Raw genomic sequence first — 24,531 nt, 5'->3', positions numbered from 1 at the left:
GGACACAGGTTCTGGAAACATGGGTTGGAATCTGAGTTATCCGACTGTCATTGGGTACACAAATAACCTAACAAGCCATTTTTATTCATCTCTAGAATGAAGACCCTCCTATCCACTTGTAAGGAGCTGTGGGAGTTAGAGGGAGAATGCTTGCTCAACACACACTGTGCAGTCAGCATTCTAAAAAGAGCTCAGTAAATGCATCCCTTCTGGCTGGTATTATCACAGAAATGTTGTACTTTTTGATTCTTCTCAGGAGGTGAGATCTGCTAGGGCTGCCTTTTATTTCTTGCTTTGGCTGTGTCCAGCGGGGTCCGAAATGTTGATTCCTTACGTCACCGTTCAGGGAAACCGTGCAAGGAAACCGTGGCTTTACTCTTAACCCGAGACAAATCTTGGGACATTTCAGAGGGGACCATGGCCTCCGTGGAAGAAACAGGCATACTAACATGAAAAAACACATTTTATTGCACTTAAGTTATAAGAAAATAAAATTTCTAAGTGAATCAAACCATAGACACAATCCCTTTAAAGGTCGTTCTCCTCCATCATGTCAGGTTGTTCCATAACTAAAATTAACCAACTTGAATCTGATTGTTTTAAATCAGACTATAAATAAAACAAAACAAAATAAACAGGAGGAGGGAAAAAAAAAGATCGCCTAAGATACAGTGTTAAACCACTTTCACAGTTCAGCTTGAGTTGTGGCTCTTGGAGAATGAGGCAAACCATCCGACTTTTTCATTCATTTCTGATGTTTGCATGTGATGCCCTCACTACAAAAACTGAATCGTTTCTGCTTTGTCAGTTATACAGAGCAACAAAACTGTAACAGTTGTTTTCCCAAATACTGTAAAACGCCAAGACTGACCAGCAACTTTATTTTCATTTTGTGTTTTATATATTTTTAAAATATTTTTTTGTCAGTTTTACTTTGTATGTTCATCCATTCACCACAGCCCTCAAAAAGAAAACTTTCCCCACAGAACAGGCGGTAACAGCTCTGTCCCAAGGAATGTGTAATTTTTGCCCGGATAAAAGAAAATAAGCTTTGCACACACTCTCAATTCTTTACTTGCAGGCAAACTTCACTCTTTATTATCTGAAACTCTTCCATGCTCAGCCTCTTAGAGGCACAGATGGTTCAAGTTTCAGCGGCAAAAAAGTCTTTTTTTTTTTTTTTTCTGTAACCAAACTAGAGCAAATTTGGAATTCAGTCTGGGACTAAAACGTCACAGCAGAAAAAAAATAAAAAAAAATAATTTGCTTCTTCTTCTTTTTTTTTTTTTTTCTTTCTTTCATTTAGCAGCATAAATAAGTTTGGCCACTGGGAGTACAGTACAGGGGTGGGACAACAATCCCATATTTGAAGACCTACTTCTAGCACCAGCATCCAGAATTCAATCCAACTCGGGACTCAGAGAACCCAGGACAACTTGCCACCTTTGAGCAACACAGGAATCGAAGGGTGTATATGGAAGCAACAGGAAAGAGAGGAACAGAGGCTAATACTGTGATTGATTGACATTGGCAATGGTTGGCAAAAAAAAAAAAAAAAAAAAGCTTTTCATGATAACTGTACAAAAAAAAAAAAATTCACAGTAATTTTTTCTTTTTTTTTTTTTTAAGCTTTTCCACTCCAGAAAAATTCTTTTTTGTTGCACATGCTCTCTAATTAGAAAGTCAACCAGTACTCATTTGGATGTTATTGCAGCTCCTTTCCTAGCTGTCAGTGGTAAAAGAACAGGCCGGCGGGATCAGCAATGATGTTTCAGCAGTTACACTGCCCAAGGACCACTGGAGAAGAAAATAAAGAAATAATTGCACCTGGTTTGATTTAGAAAGTCTCATTTTGCAAAGCTGCCCTCAGTCCAGAGTGACGCCTGTCCACGCTGCCACAGCAGGTGGCTCTCGTCACTCACACCCTGTCGTCCCTTCCTCTCTGCCGTCTTCGTCTGTAGGTCTTGCCAATCTGTTGTCCCAAGCCAACGTCCTGCACCACTGAGAACAAGGGATTTTTTTTTCTTTTTTTCATTTCTTCTTTCTTTTTTTTTTTCCAGGGGGAAGGGCAGGGAGTATATTGTCTACACATTTGGACAAATTCATCTTTCTCGTTCTTCATTTCATGTCCACGTCAAAGTCCAGCACCAGCAGCTTGGTTTCCTCAGTCCCGTTCCGACTCCCGACTGCGCACACCAGTTTGGTGTTGGAGGCTCGGATCCGCCACACAACTCCCCCGCTCCCCCCACTCTCCAATGTGACAAGGTTGCGAATAAATTCACCCGTTTTCAAGTCCCATAGTTTTACAGTTCCGTCATCTGAGCTGGTAATTACAAAGTTCTTGTTGAACTGTAAACAGGTCACAGCGCTCTGATGCTTGTTGGGACCTAGGCAAAAACCACAAGGGATTTAAGGACTGGTTAGAAAGCATGCGTGGGTTAGTTACACTGTCATCTGCAGACGGCTACATTAGAAAACACAGTAAATGCAACATCTAAAATGCTGTATATTTAGAAACTCTGTTCTGAGTATTTTAGGATCAGCATGGATGTAAGAAAATCTGGTAGCTATTTATAACTGAAGGCTTAACTTTCAAGAGTTTTGTCTTCCAGGAAGCTTGGTCAGCTACCAGACATACATTTAACTTTCTGGTAGTATCAATGAGAGCTTTCCCTGCCAAGGATATGGGCCATACAGCTCCATATATGCCATGATGGACAAGGGGGTAGACAGGATCTCCTTCCCTGTCACTCCGAACTGACTGAAGGTAAAAGCTGAATGAATGGACACTAAGCCTCACTCTCGGAGGAAGACACAATTCAGTGAGGAAAAAACTGGCATGAGGCAAACCCAAAAGCAAGGGTCTACTGTAGATGCTTTGCTCTGTCCAACAAAGTAGCCTTTTAAAAGTCAGATACAAAATGAGCACCACTCCAGATACTGTGAATGTAATGTTTCTCTGAGACAGGATTTTCACCTCACTGTTCCATAACTCAGGCAAAGTCAACAGAACATTCATTGAGGACGTGTTAGATTTTTATATTAAAAACACAACTTAAAGCATATGTTTGGGTAAGTCAGAGTGAAAAGGCTCACACTCTTCTTGGGAATGCACAGTGGGCAGGAGGTTAGCTCTTTGGTACGCTGAAGCTCTATTTGTCTCTTGAGAACGATCTCATGTTTAACTAACATAACTAAGGATAGACAGTCAATTCTTACCTTGCAATGTTTGTAAACACTGTCCTGTTTTGATATCCCAGATTTTGACTGTAGAATCTGCATTCCCAGAGACGAGGATATTGTCTTTGAGTTCCATCCCGCTGGTTAGTGATTGGTGCCCGGTTAGCGTGTGAATGCAGTTCCCGGTCTCCACGTCCCAAACTCGGATGGATGTATCCAGAGATCCACTCACCACATGGATTCCGTCAAACTACAACAGATACGGGCTGTTTAGCATAGAAGCTTGCAGACTCCTCGGATCAGTAAAGGACTCTATTCTTAACAGAAGTCTGTTAATGCCAAGAACACAATGAGGATACAGTGGCAACTAAGACAACGTGCTTTTCATTAAGCATTCCTATAGTGTTTTCAAACCTTTCTATCAGAAACGCTTTTTTTAAGGCCCAGTGGCTTCAACCTAGTTGCAGAAATAAGAAGAAAACAAAACACTTAATGTGACCAAAATATTTTGGGATCATCTGGTCCCACTTAAAGCAACACAGATACACTATGGATGATTCAGAGAGAATGTCATTTTGGGTTTACCTTGCTCATAGGAAGTGGAAACTAATGAGACAGCTTGTGATAAGTGGGTGCTTCTCAGCACTGAAGGCATAGAAAAGAATAGAGACAGCTCTCATGATGCCCAGAGAAAGTGCCATTAAAAAGTGGGTGACAAATAAAAGTTCCATTTACCATTTACAAGAACCTCATGCTAATTAGGAAAGATGCCAAAAAATAATCACATCAGAATTTTAAAAAGTGGCATTTTGGTAACAAAAGTAAGCTACAGAGCATCTCTTCTCATAGCTTTGTAGCTACATCAAAAGCACACACACACACACACACACACAGATGTGGTTGAAAATAGTACGTTCATTAAGGCTTAAGTATGTTATGAAACATAAAACAGCTGCAATTCCTCCTCTTAATTCATCACTCTGTAATTTAACAATCACCCTTACCAATATTGCATGGGACGGACAGTATCCTACCAATCAGGGAACAAATATGCTAACAATAAAAATGTCAGTCCTGTAGTTATACATGCATTTTCTGATCATTCACAGGCAGTCATTTGTAAATAAGCTATGTTAAGTAGCAGGAAATATTGCTATCTTTCAGGGAATGAACAAGACCTACTTTCTAACCTTGCTATTAGTCTAGTTGATATTTTGAAAAATGACACTTCATTCAAAGCTACCAGGTTCCAATGGACACAGACAAGGTCAGCTTAGGTGGCTTCCTTGTGACCACCATCAGGGGCTTGGTACTGCAGAGCAGCTCCGTGCAGGAAGGCTCCACTGGCACTCGGAACGGGGACTGAATCACAATTACATGGCCCATCAACTTCTAGCTATTAAGGCAAAGGGGCAGCATTTGGCCAAATTAATCCTCTGCTAAGGAGTTTATTAAAACCCAGGTGATTCTCCTATGAGACTATCTAATCATTAATTAATATAGCAAAACTTCGAGCTACTAGATCTCAGGTTGCAAGACAAATATTTTGTCTTTTACAGGGAAAATGGATCACAGAAAATTGAAGTCACTCAACGATTTCAGTATTTCTTAAAAACTTATGTTTCCTTTATCCCCACTTTAATGTAAATATATACAGCAGATTAGTCTGATTCATGTATTGGACTGGACCAGAGCGCCGTATTGACCGTGCTGCTCTGGATTCATCAGCACAGTGACGAGAGGGGTAAGATCTCTTACCTGTAATGAATAGACTCTGTTCGTGTGCCCCTGCAGCGTGTGTAGACAGGTCTCTGTCTCCGGATCCCACACCTTCACCATGAAATCATAGGCTCCGCTAACAACCCTTCTGCCATCATACTGAACACAGCGGACTGCTGCGACATGACCCATGAGAACGTGTAAACACTGGCCTGTCTCAATATCCCAAACCCTAAGAGTTGCGTCTCGAGAACCGCTAACAACACTGCAGCCGGGGAGGAGGACAGAAAAGAGAGAAACAAAATATTAGAACTTTTAACAATGGGACAAACATGCTGGATGAAGCCAGTGGCTTTTCAACTCGTTTTTTCTTTCTTAATCCTATGTAAAACCATTATATAGAAACATATAATACTGAGTTGCTCTGCTGGTTGTGGGAAGTATGGAAAGTTGAGAAGCCTAGAAACCTGTCTGCCAGGTTCCTTGACCTCTGGACCTTGCTTGGGGCCAGTAGCTCAAGGTCTGTAGAACAAAGTTTCTATTGCGTAAGAAAGTAGTCTAAATATATACAGAAGATCTTGATTTTACCAATAAAATGGCAAGATGGGAATTTAATATGTATGTGGGAGAATTCTAACTGGTATCATTTTGAACAGTTTATGTTTTCTTCATTATGCTGTCATTTCACAAAATTTCAATTATGAACACACATTAACAGTGTGATTAGGTAAAAATTCAATAAAGGTGAATCACCAAAACAAATCAGAACCTACAATTTAAACAGGGACAGATACGTGCTTTGCTCATACTATGGTAAAATTAACAAGTTCGAGACATGTACTCAAAAAGATTGTTTACAGCTATACTCCTTAAATATCTAAATATTCAATGGGCCAGGGGACATTAATACATACAGGTCATGAAGCACCTGAAAATTTTGAACCAAATTACTAAAAGTATAAATATACTTCTGTGAAGAAAAGCAGAGTGACATAAGTCCTTATAATCATTTTTGGATTACAAATCAAAGCTTAAAGCTCTGGTCATTCTTTAAGAAATGCTCCAGTTTCCATGCTTGAAAGAGTGGAAAATTGAAGTGCTGAGAGATTTAGGTCAGAACATAATGGGAGCTGAAATACAGAACTGTTTGAGGCTCATCCTCCAAATTTTGGTGGCAGAACCCACTGGTCAAAGTAGACTCAAATTACAATTGAAAAAGTACTCTTCTTCCTGTATTATAATTCCTGTGTGAAATCTGCTTGTTGGAATGGTTCTTAATAAAGAAATGGACAGAGATAAAGACTGTAGTAGATTCAATGGAAGGACTCTTCAATGACACGCCTTTTGATAAATGAAGCAGAAATTACAGTTGTTTAACAGGTATACAACGAACATCTGTCATTAGAAAGACAAGCAAGATTTTAGCAAGAAGGGCTTTGCAGGAGGACATAAAAGCTAAACAGCAAAGATAGTAAGAAGCAAAAGGTAGGCGGCGTGGTTTGGCTGAAACTGTTTTGAAAACTGAGAATTCCTTCCTTAGATCAGGAGGTGAGGGAGGGCTCCCAAAGAACGGAGCAGTCATGCAACCACAATTACAGGAGGATTTCCTGTTAGCTATAGAGTGTGTAAACATCTGGGTAACAGGTAATGGGAAATACGTTGGAATCTCCATGTCTCAGCGTTGGCCTACAGTTAGGAGATGTGATCTAGAGCAGAGGTGGATGTGTAATTACAGACTCAAGCTGGAAGGTTGAATGATTACATTTGTTCTACTTGCTGAAATGAGCATTAAGAAAGAGAGAGGGAGAAAATGACTTGGCTTTGGAGACAGTGAGTCATCAAATAGAAAAATAAGGATTACAGAATGGAGAGTTTCAGGGAAGAAGCCCAAAGCACTACCAAACAAGAAAAAAAGTTGAACGACAATCTTCCGATTTAAAGTCAATACCCCACTGGCTTTCCTGGTATAGAAACATGTCAAGCCTAATGAAGTCTAACTTAGGAGTACATTACCATATCTCAGTAGCTGCACAGAGAGGCCAAAAACTCTAAAGTAACAGAGAGGAAAAGTCTGAGCTGTGATGGTAGCTCCCTTACCGTTTTTCATGCAGGTGCATACAACGCACAGTGGACGTATGCCCATATAAGGTGTGGATGCATTCTCCAGTCTCTGCGTTCCATACTTTGAGGGTCCTATCCGTAGATCCACTGATGATGATGTTGTCCCTCATTTGTGATGACCACACTCCACCTGTATGGCCCACTAATGTTCTCAAACACTGGAAAAATACTTGAGATGATTACTTTGGGGTAGAAAGGAAAGTGATTTAAATACCACTTTAACAGCTCATTAAAATTTGCAGTAAAGTTACTTCTTCAACCTGTCTGATTCATCAGAAAATATTTTTTAATGACTCAATTTACTGCTTTATTTGCTAGCATTACATCCTCACACACACCCATGAACAAACATGTAGGAGACAAACACATGCAACTTACGATATGACAGAAACCAAACACACGATGTGAAAGTCAAGTCTAACAGTTCCAGTCTGGCCTCGGATGAAATAACACTACAACTGCAACTTGGTTCTTTCATGGAAATAGTCACTGATAGAATGCCAACAGGGTTGGGTGTGGCCACATACCACATTTCATCTGAATCTGCCCCCAGGCAGTAGTTAGGAGCCAGCCAAGTTACTTCTAGACAAGTAAAGACATACATTAAGGCTCTGAAATAAGTCCAAAACTAATATTACACCATGGAAACGTGAAGCTGCTTTTAAGCATTTAAGCATCTGACTTGGAATATTTATAAGAGTCTAGTCCAAGAAGCAACATGGTGAAGACAAGCATTTTTATTCTTTCTGTCTGTTAGCATTTTTTAGCTGGCCAATTACTTAATTCATGGTAACATGCTCCAGTCAAAAAAATAAAAATAAGCATTCACTAGAGAATCATTAGGGCATGATATTGTATCCAATCAAACAGTAAGCTTTATTTTCAAACAGTTTCAGGTAAGTTTAAATTAACATGATTTACTTCCAAGCTACAGAAAGTTCATCAACAAGGCAGTTACCGAAGAAAAAGTCAAAGTAAATACCCCTCAATTATACCTTTGAAAAACATTGGAAGTAGTGATGTATAACTTAAGAGTGTGAATAAAGGAGGAAAAAAACTGAGCCAAAAGACAAAGCACATCTAAAAACCTTCAAAATAGTCATAAAAAACACTGCCATGCAAGTCATGCCAACATCACTTCATAAATATGGGTGGGGTGAGAAGAGCTAAGTTAGAATCCTTGATACCTGCTATTAAAACAAGTGAGAATCAAAAATGAATCCTTGCTTTCCTTTTATTCTTTGCACCTTAAAACAGTGACATGAAGTAAGGAGTCAGCTTACCTTGCCTGTGACTGCTGACCAAACTTTCAACGTGTTGTCATCAGAACCACTAACTATTCGGTTACCACAAAATTGTAAGCATGTGATCACATGGTCATCGTGTCCTTTCAGCACCTGTAAGATAAACGTATAGAGCATAAATACTCTATTAGGTTATGTTCTTTAAAATACTGGTGAAAGGAAAAAGGAAGCTACGAACAGGAAAAATGATCTAGTCTATTCTAGAATTAAAATGAACATGGAATACAGAGCATCACCCCTTCTGGTGGATGAATCCAGAACCAAACATTTTGTTATTTCCATATTGTATTATTTATACTTGAAACATTAGCCATTAGAGTTTTATTCATTAAGACTTAATAAAGATGGTTCAAACACAAATGTAGCTTATATTCATCAACTTTGCTTTAACCAAAAGAACATGTATCTAACTCCTGAATTTTGGGCACAAAAGAACACAAGAAACACCTACTAACTAGAAAGATAAGAATAAAAATGATTAGCTTTTTAAATCTAAAGCCAAAAAAATCTATAATGATACATATTATTAGCATGACAGTACTTCCCCCAAATTGCTTCTTTCCATTGGTAAAAATACAATATTCAAGCATTTTAAGCATTTTCACAATTTCATATATTTTAAATATTGTACCAGAATTACATTTCCATTTAAAAATAAAAACATGTAAGACACTCCTCAAAAAAAATTATGTTTTAAATGGCTAAATACTAAAATGAAATAGACACGAGACAGCTGAATGGTACCTTATAGCCATTTTAAGGTATATAGCAGCTGGTCCTGTATATAAACTAAAATTGAAATGTCAATGAGCTAATCATAGGTTGTGGTTAGGACTTGCTTTTTTTTTTTTTTTTTAACATACTGGTTACTCAAAACCATGTCAATTCCATAATATTGCAAATTGATGTTGATGTTCTATTAGGACTCTTAATTGACTGATATTCTACCAGCTCTAACTTCGGACCAGAAATGGTCTCCCCAAGAAACTGTTCAACCCATCTGGACAATAAGTAGCTGGACTCTATGCTTGGTATATGTTTGCAAGGAAAGAATCTTGATTGAATTTGAACTGTAATACTGCATCAAGGTGGAGGAATCCACCAGGGGGGTGGGGGATTCCCAGAGCCTATGAAACTGTCACATAATGCAAAATAATTAATAAAAAAAAAATCATGCTTGGAGTATGACGTCAAAAAGGAGGCAGTAAATTTTTAGTAGGATGTACTAAAACTCAATAGGATATTTAGATGTTTTCATTTGCATAAGGCAGGGATGCAATTCATCTCATTTTTAAAAGTTCAAGTAGAGTTGGCTGTCAGTGTAGAGAAATTAGTAATATTAGAAATAGTGCTGCTTACAATTTTAGTTAGTTTTAAATACAGTGTTTTCCTTCTACAAAAGATAGATGTTAAGTTCTATGTTAGCCAAGAAGTGAAACGAGAGTATACTAGGTACTGATGCTGATGAATGGTTTCAGTTACCTTAGGAGATTTGAGTTCTCCTCGCCTCCAGTTGGTATCAATTCTGTGCTGCCTGATGTATGCACTTTTCCATGGACTGTGGATGAAACCTGGTTTTATTACTTTTCTTCTCTTGATGTGCAATGGTTCATCAATCCCTAAATATTAAAAAGTTCAAGAGTATAACTGACTTCACCAATAATTAAAATTACATTTTATAACATTTCTAATTTTCCTCCATGCTCACACCATTAAAATGCATTGTCCAATACTGAATACTGTTATTACAGTACGTAAAAATAACATATGGCATATACTTGCATTCACTATTTTATTTCTCAGAAAATGTTGATGAGTATGTAAAGAAAATGAAATACTGATGTTGTTGCTTTTGTGAATGGAAAATAATACAGTCATGAGAAAACACATGGTAGTTCAAAACAAAACAAAACAAAACAAAACAAAACAAAAACCACAGAATTAACACATGACCTTGCAATTCCACTTCCGGATATATACCCCAAAGAATTTAAATAAGACTCAGATACTGGCATTCATATTGACAGACGTATTGTTATCTGTCAAAAGGTAGAAATAAGCCAAGTGTGCATTGGCAGATGAAAGGGCAAACAAAATGTGGCTTATACACACAATAGTGTATCATTCAGCTTTAACAAAAAGAGGGAAATTCTGACCCATGTCGCAGATGAACTGTGACGACAAACTGAGCTAAATAAGCCACTCACAAGGCGACAAACGCGTCAGTTTCACCTACAGCAGAGGTGAAGGGAGGAGGAAGGTGGAGCAAGCATGGCATCCCAGCTGGGGAAGACGCAGGTGGAGACCACTGCACAGCAATGTGCACACACACACAACACCACCCAACTGCACACTCACAGATGGTTAAACTGGCACATCTTGTGTGGCAATGTGAGCAGTTTTTAAGAAGACACCCAAAAAGTAATTCTGTGATCCAAAGGAAAAACAGGGCAATTAATCCTACTTTGTGTATATGAACAATTGAGAAGAAGGTTTCACTGATGAATCCTTGCCCTGAACCAGGTAGAACCAGGATTAGAAACAAAGTACATGGGCTTTCCTCTTCAAAACTTGATCAACCCAAACTAAACATCAGCCTTCTCTATTTGACAGTAACGGCCGTGGTGGGCAGGATCACCCACAGAGCTACCTGCATTCCGTCCTATGTTCTGATTCTTTCTCACAGGTATTCTCTCTCTAAGGCAAATGATATTTTACACATTTTTGTAAAATACTGTGTTTTTCTAGACATCTGCTGGAAAGAAAAAGGCTCTCCCTTTAATTAGAATGCACAAAGCTTTCTCCTCTCCTGGGAGGGTGTCTGAAAACGAGGTGTCAAGAACAGGAGCTCCGTGACAGGAAGAGAAGGGCAGTTCACCAACACTCCACCAACACTCCAGAACAGGGTCCAGCACACTAGAGGCATTCGATAAATACTTGTGGAAGGCACAAACAAAACACTGAAGTTTGGCACCTAATCGATAATATAATTTTTGGATTTCCTTTAAATTATTCTCATCTTGTCCACTGCCGAACTTTATTAGGTGACCACCAATGATGACACATTCTTACCCTCTTCTTTGCACTTCTCTCTCCACAGAAGGTTGTCTTCGGCCAGAATCCTCCAGTAGCGACAAGTCTGAGCCGCTTGTAGCAGGTCTTTGGGTTCCAGGAATGAAAGTACATAGAGTGCCAGCTTTGAAAAAGAAGATAAGCATAGTATACCCATAGTTTAAAAAGAAGTACAGAAATAAAAAGATTATTATCATCCACAGTATAAAATATTTGTGTCATGTAATTCTGTATTAATGATTCCTAAAGTTATGAGATAGTATCTTTAATATTTTTTAAAAAAATTATTTATTTGAAAGGCACAGTGAGAGAGAAAGAGTGAGACAGTATCTTCCATGGCTGGCTCAACCTTCCAATCTCAATCTCCAGGCGGAAGCCAGGAGCCTTATGCGGCATGGTCTCCCACATGGGGTGGCCACAGGAACCCACCTGGGCCATTGTGTGCTGTCACTCCGCTTGCACTGAAAGGATGCTGGGTTGGAAGGAAAGCAGCCAGCAGTCAAAGCAGCTCTCTGACATGGGATGTGGGTCTCTCTGATGGAGCTTAGCCCGCTATTCTACAATGCCAGCATTTTCAATCTCCTACTCTTTTCAAAGAACACCTAACTAACTTCTCTCTGCTCTTGTTTCTTCTCTGGGAGTTTAAACTCAATAATTCTACTTTTTTTTTAAACTTGATTACTTGTTTAAATTTGTTTTCTCTCCCTGCTACAGGGTAAACTCACTGAATAGTATCTAAATACTTGTCTCATAGCCTGAATGAAAAGAAAAGAGATTCCAAACATTCTCTGTGGTATGATTTTACATAATTTCTGAGAGGTAGATATCTTAATTAATAATTATTTTCACTTTGAAAGGTTTATAATCACAATGATGAATCTTTGGGACATTTACACCCTTGACTATAAATGACAAAAGGGGACAATTATTAAGCTGTTCCATAGACATACCAGCATAATTGGGTTCTAAGTACTTTATACTGCTTACGGGGATTTTCTTGATGGGCCACACAAAGCTGTAGGCTTTCTGCCAGCCCTTTGATATGGCATTAATTTAAAATTTTTATTTATAGTATCTTTGTATGTGCATAAAGTCAATTTAAATCAACAAACAGAAGAGGACTGGCAGCCTGTGAAAATGCTTACTCAGGTGTCTCACATGTTACCTATGAACTCAATTAACAACATTTGGACAACAGCTCATTTAATCAGAGAAATTAAGTTAGACATGGATTAAAACAAATGATCATTTCAAGGGGCGAGTGTCATGTGGGAAGTGAAAGCACAATTTGATCTGTTTTTGGCTGCTAAGTAGGAATTACATGGTATAGATTGCTGCTTCCCAATGACTGCATGTATGGAGTTCAACATCAACCGCATATTTATTGACTACATTCTAAATACAGAGTACTCCAATTAGCTGGTATTCACTTTAATACTAACACTGATGAGTGATACAGAAAAACTTCCTGTAAAATAATTATCTTCTCTATCAGAAAAAAAAGCACTTGGTATGATGTAGAGAAATGCAGACACTTAAAATAGAAAGGCCTAACTATATCAATAACCCAAGGATATGTATCCATATAAATATGTGAATACGTATGAATGAACAAACATACCTTTCTCTCAATACTATACTTTTTAATGGATACTCCATAAGTTACTTAATTATGAAATTAGCCGTCAACTGAAGCCTATGCAAGTTTGTATGGTCAAAATAATAGGAATGCAATACAGCCATGATTAACTTCTATGGAATCAAAAGTCAATGCAGAAATGATCAGCTACAAAAGATAATTGTGAAAGAGATGCTAGATAATACCTCATATTGGAGAAAAGTGATATTAAAAAACATCTATTCTTTCTGTGGTTATCTGATTTAGAAATCGAGTAATGGATACTACATGTTAGAAAATGACAAATCTAGAACAGCTTGGGTTTCCAAAGAACAACCCACATTCAGCAAGTAAAATTCCCTTCCTTAATAATGACCAAGAGGTCATCTAATCCAGTGTCCACATACATCATGGAGAAAGGTGAAGAAACATTCAGGTTCTCAAGGAAGTTCAAGGGCTAGCACCACATGCGGCACATTTTCCTTTAAAGTAGCAAAAGCCCTAAGTTAACCATGAAGTTGTTAGATGTTTGTCCATTTCCTTTGAGACCTTTTCACATAGGTAATGCAGAACATACACAAAGCAAAACAGAAAAGCATGAATAAAAATGTCAGAACCAGGAGGCATATAAATCAGAAGATTTAAACCAGGGAAAACATAGAACACAATATGTTCACAACAGTGGTTTCTGAATTAAACTGCCAAGCAAAAAAAAGGAAACAGAAATTGGTTCCGTGATTCCTACTGTTAGGGGGAAGTATACTAAGTCCTCCAGGCGATCCAGGTTTATCATGGAGGGCTCTGGAATGCAGCTAGTTCCAGGTCCCTTCAAACGTGCACACTGAAAGCCTAACCCTCAATATGACAGAATTAGGAAGTGGGATCTCTGGGAGGGAGGTCACTGGGCCACAGAAGTGGCGTTCTCATGCATGGATTAATCTGCCTTTCCTAAGGCAGACCTCAGAGGATGTGCTTGCCCTCTTTCTGCACATCACAACAGAAAGAGACAAGACAACAGAAAGAGAAGGTGCAAGTCTACATACCCACCAAAAAAAAAAAAAAAAAAAGGAAAAAGTGGGGGGGACCCTCACCAGAACCTAATCATGCTGGCAGCCTGTGAAAAAGACTGTGTGTTGTTTAAGCCATGTACCTTTTACAGCAGCCAGAATTGACCAAGACAGATTCTTTATAAGGCACACAGATTTCTTGAACATTCTATAACACTAGTAGAGAGTTACAGATATGGGTATCTTGTAGCCCAGTCAAATGGTCTAGCTAAAAGATTTTCTATTCATGTGGCTTTAAGGCAAACCTATATTAATAATTCTTCCGAAAGACCACTCTGCCTTCAACAGACAGAAACTCTTACACTGAAAATCTATTTCAAATAATCATACCTTTTCCTTGCCAAGTTCACGCTTTCAGTGAGAGTTGCTGTTTATCTTTCTCTATAACCTATCCGGTAAAGATCACCACTCTGTAGCAGGTGGCCAACACTCACCCAGAATTGCTAGAGTTGAATGGGCTGGACTAATCAAGCGGGAAGAAAATGATCAGAAAAAAGAAAATGTTGGCTGATTCTGTTAATTTTAAGTTTTGCCCTAGATCACTATAATTTTCTGGACATTTCACTATAAAAGAAAGATAATGCTACTTATTATGACAAGCCTCCCTTTTGATACTAGTCAGATTTCTGTCAAAGGTTTTGAGATTAAGAAAATGTTGGTAAGGAGCTTTGACCCCTGCTTAATGAAATTTTAAGAAAAGCATTCCATTTTCCACCATGAAACTAATAATATTTAAAATAGTGATAGCATTTAGTCATCACTAAGTTAACACTAATTTCTTTAAGGCTTAGATCTATACCAACATTTCTCTGCATATAAAATAAAGCATTTTTTTCAGATTAGAATACATTTCCCCCTAATTTTTGAGAACAAAGTGAAACTATAGATACAGATCTGCTAAGCCATTGCACTCAATCCGTTGTGTTCCACCACTTTCCTTCCAGCAATCTTTAAAAGAACAACTAAGCCAAGGAAATCTTTATTTTATTGATAATTTATGCTTAGTTTTGTTAGGGTCTTCAAAATATGTACACATTCTAACTATAAATTGTGCTTGTGTGTTACTATAGAAAAAGTTACTATAGAAACTCAAATCAAAGCAAAGCAAAAACCAAACCAAACCAAAATAAACAAAAACCCTCATCATTCTGTAGCAATAAGGAGATGAATGCGACTATGAGAACATCTGAATTTTAACAAAAACGCTATTCTGTAAAATAAGAAGGATATACAAGGGAACTATGAAAAATATACCTAAGGTGAATTCGATCACTTTTGGTCAAATGCTTAACAAAGGGTTTCCTATTATTATTGTCTTTCTGAAAGCAAAGAGAGCTTATGCAACTTTTATTAAGCAAATCTATTCAAACAATTCAATTATAGAATGGGAAAAAAACAAACAAAGTTCCCAAAGGTTGGTGTTGTGGCACAGGATGTTAAACTGCCACTTGTAACACAAAGATCCATTATGGCTGCTGGTTAGTATCTGGCTGCTCCATTTCAGATACAGCTCCCTGCTAATGTGCTTGGGAAGCAACGGGATAGCCCAAGTGCTAGGGGTCCCTGCCATCCGTGTGGGAGACACAGACAAAGCTCCTGGCTCCTGGCTGCAGCTTGGCTCAGCCTTGGTTGTTCCAATGGATGGAACATCTTGCTGTTTCTGCTCTCCCTTTCTCTGTAACTCTTTCAAATCAATGAATTAATCTTAAAAATTTTTTTCCAACACAGTATTATTTTTAAAAACACTCCAAAGAAACATTAAAATTTAAAAATAAGTCTCTCCACTTTGCTGCTCTTCCCTGGCATTATGCTTAATTTTATATACCAAATATGACAAAACTATTTTATTCATATCTAATCTGAAATTTAATTTGAATTATTTTGATGCTATTTGGAAATTCAGAATGGTTATCTGAAAAAACACTCCCCTCTTTCTGTTCAAATTTAAGTTTTTAGGGCTATCTGCAACAATATATTAATACTTTATATTATCTTCTTAGTTGACATAATTAGTGACATGGAAACATATAACGTGAAAATAAAAGGCGTGGGAACTCTTTTTTTTTTAAAAGAGAGATCTATTTATTGCTTTACCTGAACGGTAGAGAGAAAGAGAGAGAGAGAGAGAGAGAGAATTTTCCATCCACTGGTTCATTTCCCAGAAGCCCCAAAACAATCAGGACTAAGCCAGACCAAGGGCAGGAACTCCATGCAAGTTCTGATATGGGTGACAGTATTGAAGCACTTGGGTCATCTTCAACTGATTCCCAGCCAAAGTAGCAGGAAGCCAGATTGCAAGCAGAGCAGCTTGGAGTCAGTGATGTAAGCTCTGACTTAATCCGCTTATTGCCTGTCCCTACTTGTCAACACTGCTCATTAAATTATTAACGTTCATTGAAAAACAAATGAAACTGTGTGGTCGTTAATAATGAAAGTATAAAATTTAAACTGAAACTTATTTATATAATCAAGAATGTTTATACTTTCTTAATCAGTCCATAAGAAAAATTAGTGTTGGTTTGCCTAAACATAAATGGATACAAAAAAATCTCAAAAGTGTTGGGGGTTGGTTTGAGTGCTGACTGCTCCACTTCTGATCTAGCTCTCTGCTAATGCACCTGAAAGACCAGGGAAGGACAGCCTGAGGGCCTGGCCCACTGCACCTATGTGGGCGGACCAGAAAGAAGCTCCTGCCTCCTTGCTTAGGACCAGCGCAGTTCTAGCCATTTCAGCCTTTTGGGGTGTTAATCAGTGGATAGAGGATCTCTCCCTCTCTCTCTGAAACCCTACCTTTCAAATAAATCAGTAAATCTTCAAAAAAGATTTTTGGTCTTGAAGGGATTTAGGATAAACAAAGTAAGATAAAAAGTACTACTGTCTTAATTAGAATTTTTTTCTAAAATCTACTATAATGAGCATATCAAGACAACTAAAGGTTAGGTTACAAGTAACCTGTGACGATATAATCAAAATAATGAAACTCAATAGTTACTCTCAGATATATCACTTATTCAAGCAGTGTGAAGAAGCTGCACAGTCCATAAGCATACTTCAATTTGACAATGACATTATTAAGTCATGGTAGATTATAGCAATTCACAGGCCTCTTCACCACTAATTAAGAGTGTTAAATTGACAACACTAAATACCATAATTAGCATGACAATGTGTAAAGGTGGTAGCTCATGAGATATATATGAAACAGCGCCCCATGAAGAATACAGCTGATACTCCTTACCTCTTTAGGGAGCAACGAAATGAAGTCTCGTTGAAACTGGGGTTCTATCACTTGCATCATATGCTTTACTTGTGTCGGCTCACAACTATCAATGAGTTCATCTAATGCAAGCAGTTTCTCTGGTCCACTCCAGCTCTATCAAATAATTAAAAATTCTGTTTTAACAGGTGTCCCAAATTATAAACTCATAAACGAAAACCCACACCCACATACACTCAAATCTGAACAAGAATTATATACAAGGTAGCTGTGTATAGTAACATTTTCTCTACAGAAGTCACTAGACTCTTACCAAATTTACTATTTTTTCTTGTCAAAGCTTTTGAAAAACAATGGTTTTGACACAGAATTTTTTTATTACGCGACTATAATAGTTATATGTTCATTTGCCACTCAAGACATTTATCAAGAAACTGAAATTTTATTTGAGAACCATCAATTTGTGCTACTCCCTGCTGGAATTCTGCTTGGTGATTTTCCTTTCTCTACATTCTTTCCAGTTAATTATGTAAAATTTGATGGGTTTAGTAAGACAGCTATCTAAGAGAACATTAGAATCATTTAGATAAAAATAAGTATATATGTTCAACATTTGAGAAGTGCCTCCCAATAATTAAGAGATTTTTGATTTATTCTATGAAAGTATTTTCAGATAAACAAAAAGTAATAAAATACAGAAGCTGAGTAGTAAAATGACAATCTGAACAAAAAGCCAGGGAGGGAAAGAAGTGCTACACTATAGAAAACCAAAAACATACAATTATCTTTCAAAAATATACATTCCTTTAAAGTTATATAGGGGATTAACAATAAATTGTTTTTTTCCAATGAAGAACACCTGTGTACACAAGCCAAAGAAACCCTAAAACATCAGAGTCGCATAATAATTATACAAAACATTTAAGCATCTCCTATTGTTTCTACTTAAGTGAGAGAACATCATGAACAGGCTTCCATTTCTGCAAATCTATGCTGATCTAAGCAGCTCTTTAAAACATGTCCATTTTGGATGTGGGTAAATAGAGAATAACAGAGTTGAATTTTGGGAGCTACAAACATATGCATTTTGACATTTCATTTCTTTTTCAAACAACTCGAATTTTTTTTAAACATGAGACATGTATAATATTTGGAAATATTTTTAAAAGCATTTACCCCTTTGGGGCAAAGGACAAAAAAACAACAACAACAAAAAAAACACCTTCATTCCTTCTGCCACATGGTGTCCAAAAACCCTATTAAACATTTCAACAGTATTTCATTACTTTTATAATATAATCTGAATAGGAGAAACACTGGCTTCACTGAGTCCTTTTAGCTTACACATACATATACTTGGACTATTCACCTTCAGTAATCATCTTGTATCATTTTTGGTCAGAGTGAGAAACTACACATAGAAATTAAAAATCCAAACGCATGTGTCCACATACAGAGCTTGGAATTTGGTTATTCTGTTCAGTTTCCTAAAGCTAACTTCAAGCACTGGTTCACAGCTTATCTCTTGGACAACGTGACATCCACTCATTTCTGAGAATTCAACAAAAAACAGCAAAAACTAATCTATGAACTGACATCTTTCACAGGATTTGAGGTCCATTTCCTGTAATATGTAGTCTCTCTCCACCTCCATCCTAGGAGCATTCATAGACACCAGTACAAGAATATGTCCATCATGGGTAAGGAAAAACTGTGCTGACTCAGAATGCAGCTTTTTTAAGGAATTTGGGAACAGAATGTTAATATAAATGTGCTGAGAAAGTTTTCAGAGTGTTAATGGTTACATTTTTAAATGAAAAGATAACCCATATTTCTGCAGTAAAAAGACAGTGATAAATCTTTCAATGTATAACTTCCTTACATATATGTACATGTATTGATTACTTATAAAACACTTTGACTATCTATAGTAAAGAACTATATGTGTACTTATTGTTTTCAGTTAATGGGTTACTACTCTCTTTTAACAATGAGAAAATGTAAAATATATATATTTACACATAATATATATATCAATACATGGCATATATAATATATATGCATATATAGCAAATAGCCACTAACAGATGTAAAATTCCTTTTATCAAAGCTTTTGGAAGGCAGAATATAAAATCTTTAGAAAAGAAGCCAGAACAGAAGATAAATAACCAATTCAGATCTTTTGTAAATGTCTAAAACACTGTTGCAAATGTCTAGATACTTAAGACAAAGTCACGACAAAACTATTATTACACAGCAAAATGTCTCCAACAATATTAAGCAATATTTTTCTTTTGTTTTAAAAGACATTTAACAAAAGTCAAATCAGAAGTACATTTCAATTTAAATGACACAGTTGTTACTCTGTGATATTGAGAAGATGATCATTGACAAAGATTAGTACCGTAAACTCTAATTACACAGAAAAAAAAATCTATTTCCCTTGATCACACCTATTGAACAGTCTAATTGAAAACTGTGTCTCCTAAGTGAAGGCCTGGACCATCTGAATACCTTTTCCTGCTCCAGCGTGGATTTCTGCCCTAAAATCCAACTCTGTATATAAAATTGCCCTCTCAATATTCTTACAGGTGCAAGAGAAACGCACATGTCCATAATCTTTCCCTCCAATCTTCCCTTCCATAGCCTTCCCTGTTTCCGTAAGATGCAACTATATACTTCTATTTGCTGGAGGGACAACTCGGGAGGCGTTCCTAGCTCTACTCTCTCCCTACGAGATGGCTCTCCCCTGTGTTTTATAGCCTCCAACTTCAAAAGACCTCCAGCCTCTGACCATTACTACACTGCTTTAAGCTTCCAGAACCTGTCACCTGACTTTCCCATAACCCTGGTCTCTGGTTTCTCAGCTTCTTCCCTTTGCCATCATCATTCTACCCTCCACATAGTACTCAGTGATACTGTTAAAGGTCAAGATCTTCTGGTGGCTTCCTATTTCAGCTAAAATAAAAACCAAAGCCCTCAGATTGGCCTATAAGATTCTAATTTCTTATCACCTTTTTTCTTTCTCACACTGTTTTTCTGTGCCTCAAAACCCTAGGGAAGCTCTTCTTCAAGAGTATTTTCACTTGTTCCCTGGAACATTCTTTCCCTAAATACCCACATGGCTTTCTGTTTTATTATTAGTACCTTTCCTAAGATCTTTTCTGGACAATATTTATTTCTCTCTTATTTCAACTTATTTTTTTAAAAAAGGATGATTTATCTACGTTGAAAGTCAGAGTTACAGAGATCCTCCATCCATGGTTTACTCCCTCGACAGCTGCAACAGTCAGCTGTGTGTCACGCCAAAGCCAGAGCTTCATCCAGGTCTCCCTTGTGGGTGCTAAGGTCCACGTGGCGCAGCCTGCATATGAGCAAATGCCCAGGAGATCCTGCTGCCACAGGCAGCAGTGACGCCTCAAAGTGGGCCTTTGGACGACATTTCCAAAATTGCCAACCAGTTCCAACCTTTCCATCCCATTTTGTCCTGACTAGAATATAAATTCCATAAAACAGATTTTTGCGTGTTTTATTTTCAGTTGTATCCCAGATCCAAAGCCAGGAGTAGAGAACTCAATTCAGTGGTCAAGATGGAGAGGAAGACGTTTTATGTTTAAATAAGCAGTTCAAAACCAGCACTTAAGAACCAATGGTACAGTGGTACGGGTGTTCCTTTGCATCCTAACCAAATGTTGTACTTCATGATGCTGGGTGCTACTGCAGCTAACTCATACGGCAAAAAACCATTTCTCATCACTTCTTGCCAATCCGTCCTGTGTGGCCAAACAGCTGCAGAGTATCTTCTGGTCCCCACCGTACAGTGGGCCAAGCTCTTACACAAAGCTCACTTTAAGAACAGATTTTAACTCTAAAGAAAATGATCTAGGTTTTATTTTTTGAGATAACAAGGAATCAGTCTTCCTGCTTTTGATATACTCAAGACCGACATAACATTTCCTCTTAGTCTTCTACGGATAAATTCAAGATTTTCTTAAACTTTTCCATACACAACAAGGTTTCTTAAATATACTATATACCAAATACAATTTCAAAGTAAGAACTAAATTCAATCTCTTCTGGCATTATGCTGTAGATTTTAATCTTTTGTTGACTAGCAAATAAGATTTAAACAAAATAAATCAGAAAACATGTACAATTTGTATTACCACGAAACTTGACTAAATCCTTGAATACGCAGTGTTTATTCCATTTTGAGTATCAAAGAAGTATTTTATACCTTATTGATACTTTGAGTATAACAGACTTTCAAAATAGTCACAGTTTAACACAAATATGCTTTGATTAAAATCACATTTATATAATGTTCAAACTTTCACATATTTTTATAGCTAGCACCTTTTTAGATCTAAGAAAATCAAGACTCCAAAAGGCGGTTTCTCTATTGCATTTCCAGGTACAGCTTTTAAGCACATTTTCATGTGTTCTCTATTTGACAATACTTTAGCTTTATGAGTTTTATTGAGTATCAAAATAAAAGGCAAGAGTAGTTACATAATATCAATACAATTATTCAGTTATTAACGGGGCAAAGCCCAAATTGGAACCAAGAGCTTTACCTCATAAGTCAAATGTGCTCTTTCTCTTAGGATATTTCTGAATATAAATTTTAACACATAAAAATTACTGATCTAAAAATTTCAAGTGAGAAACCATGTACTCATTTTCAAATAATATATGTAAGTGAAAAAACCTAAGTCTCTCCTAACAAAATGAATAATTTGCAACATCAATCTGGTCACCCCAAAGGTGGAGTCAACAGCTACTCAGAGTTTTTGCTCTTTGTTTTTGTCTTTCATTTCGTCTTCAATTTTGCAGTGGCATTCTGTTTCAATTTTCTTTTTTTCAAAAGGGTGTATCATTGGTTCTCATTCAAATTAAAAACGGAGTGCAGAGTACTTTGTCAGGATAGATGGAACTGGACCAAAACAATGCTGCAGCACCGCCTTAGGAGCAATGGAAGAACAGAATGGGACAAGTTCTCCCATGTTGCCTGTTATGCAACAGCGAAGTCTTCAGAAAATGCCCCCACAGCACAGCTGCAGAAATCATAGCAGTCTAATTATCCCTCAGCCACACCAATAGGTCAGTCAATTCATGCATCCTCCAATTGACTACAGAATTCTCTCTCCACAAGTCTGACACTGAAAAATGTAAGTGTTTAGGAAAGTGATTTGTTTCTGGTGACTCTCATCAGGGTGGGCAATACAGGGTAGTGCACAAACACTGAGGCCCTGAGAGTGCCAGAGACAAAAATGGCTTCCGTATGATTAAGCTACTCATCTACTGGCCTAGCTGACCTTTTGTTATAGATTTCTTTGCTACAGAATATTTATCTTAAAAAAAAAAAAACAGTACAGTTGTATACCTGCAGGGGTAATTCTGCATGTTGTTATTGTTAACTAAATTTTCTTCAGTTCCTACTTCTCTTATGAAAAACAAGCAAATGCTTATATTAGGACCAAATGCTGCCCCAACATTTTTTAGTTAATTAAGTCCCAATGTTTTTAAGAAACTAGTTTTATTATTATTATTTTACAATTAAATTGGGATGTATCAAATAATCTACTGGTGTGTCTAATTTTCCAAAATACAGTGGATAGAATATTTGGACATTTTTGGGGGTTTCTTTATTTTAATTTATTCGAATGGTAGAGAAAGAAAGGAGAAAATGATAATTTCTGCTGGTTTATTCACCACAGGAATTCAGATACTTTATTAAGGAAGGCATGAATTAAGCAAATACAGTACAGAAGATGATCTGAAATTTCTTTGAGGACAAAATAAAGCATAAATGCCTGTTACTATAAATTAAAATCACAGAATTTCCCAATTTCAAGCTGGGAAATATCTTACATAGCTTGGTATTCTGAAACTTTAAATAATGGGCCCTAGCAGATAAAAAAAAAATCTTACTCTGAACCAGCTTCTGAAAACAAGCCTTTCATATAAAATAAACGTTTTGCAGGAAGGTGTTTACAATGATGACAAAGCAATAGCCAGCAGCGTGGTGGTAAAGCGGGCTGCGTTTTCTCCTCACTGTGCTCCAGCAGCAGCTCTGGGCCATTGCTGAGTGCTGTGCTGCGCGTACCACGTGCATGTGCGGGCATGACAACACACCTTGTCCCCACTGCCTAGGCTTACTCACAGATGATACATTTCCAAGTATTTCTTCACAACCATATAAATGTCTGAGATTTATCCTCACCTCTTACTGATGGACAAATTTCTTTTTTTAAAAAGGCACAGTAAAACGTAACAATTTTGAATTGTGAGAGCACACATAAGAAAAAAAATCGCCTAAAAATTCAAACAACACAGACCTATGGTGAAAGAACCTAAGGGGAAGGTAGAGATAGAAATTATCCAGGGAGAGAAAAGGGAAGTTTATTCAACAAATGACTGCAAAAACTCAACAAAGTTTCCTCTTCATTGTAATAGTTAATCACATTTTAATGACAACAAAACACAACTTTGATTCATCTGACTCAGAGATGCTGCATCTTGGCACTGCTGAAGGTGGGATGGACACATGCCTGCAATGAACATCTTAACAACCTAAAATGCCCAAGTTAGGACTTTATCACCCATATTCCTCTGTGCATTCATCAAATAACCATCCAAGCCAGAAGTGATGGAATACATTCTCTTTTGATATTAGTTTAATGGCTGTTATCAACTTATCTGCATTTTATGTTATCTAATTACTATTTGCAGAGTAATTCAATACTTAATGCATAATATTTTGGCAACCATTTAATCTATGTGCAGTATCTTATGGGAAGAGATAAATCAGTTTGATATTACTATCAAGTTATAAAATTCACTATATTCAAGTTTTGGGTAACCAATCCTCCTAGCAAAATATTGAAAGAACCTAAGAACTAATAAAAAAAAAACAGTTGTCAGAATTTGAGCCTACTGAAGAAAAAACATTGCATCAACTCTGCAAGGATAGCAGGAAGGAAAGTTACGTATAATATTAATTAACAGTCTTAAAGCATTGTTAAATGCCTAACCTCCAATGCATTTTAAAAAGCAAGAGCATATTCAATAATCCAGAAATCCAAAACTAGAAAAGAAGGAAAACTCATTATTTAATTTAAAAAAATGTATTCTTAAGGCAAAATTAGTACTAGATTTTCTTAATCTTATATCTAAAAGTGAGCATCCTTATCTTTTAGTGGTATTTTTAAACCGCAATATTCATATATG

At 37.1% G+C, this 24,531-nt stretch overlaps 1 protein-coding gene across 6 annotated transcripts in view; it reads right to left on the bottom strand.

The window, feature by feature from the left end:
• Window positions 1–445: 445 nt before the first annotated feature.
• FBXW7 (F-box and WD repeat domain containing 7) overlaps window positions 446–24,531 on the bottom strand; it is a 139,794-nt gene continuing 115,708 nt past the window's right edge. For all 6 annotated transcript variants that reach the window (XM_058666755.1, XM_058666757.1, XM_058666756.1 and 3 more), the window contains 8 exons: window positions 17,320–17,454; window positions 11,397–11,520; window positions 9,807–9,943; window positions 8,304–8,417; window positions 6,997–7,178; window positions 4,939–5,164; window positions 3,220–3,430; window positions 446–2,387 (listed from right to left, as the gene is read on the bottom strand). In XM_058666755.1, the coding sequence (XP_058522738.1) occupies window positions 2,119–2,387; window positions 3,220–3,430; window positions 4,939–5,164; window positions 6,997–7,178; window positions 8,304–8,417; window positions 9,807–9,943; window positions 11,397–11,520; window positions 17,320–17,454 (1,398 nt within the window). In that variant the 3' untranslated portion in view covers window positions 446–2,118. The remainder of the gene's footprint in view (window positions 2,388–3,219; window positions 3,431–4,938; window positions 5,165–6,996; window positions 7,179–8,303; window positions 8,418–9,806; window positions 9,944–11,396; window positions 11,521–17,319; window positions 17,455–24,531) is intronic.

Source organism: Ochotona princeps, chromosome 7 (genome assembly GCF_030435755.1).
Source record: "Ochotona princeps isolate mOchPri1 chromosome 7, mOchPri1.hap1, whole genome shotgun sequence".
Classification (NCBI taxonomy): Eukaryota; Metazoa; Chordata; class Mammalia; order Lagomorpha; family Ochotonidae; genus Ochotona; species Ochotona princeps.
This window is presented reverse-complemented; position numbering and strand designations above follow the sequence as displayed.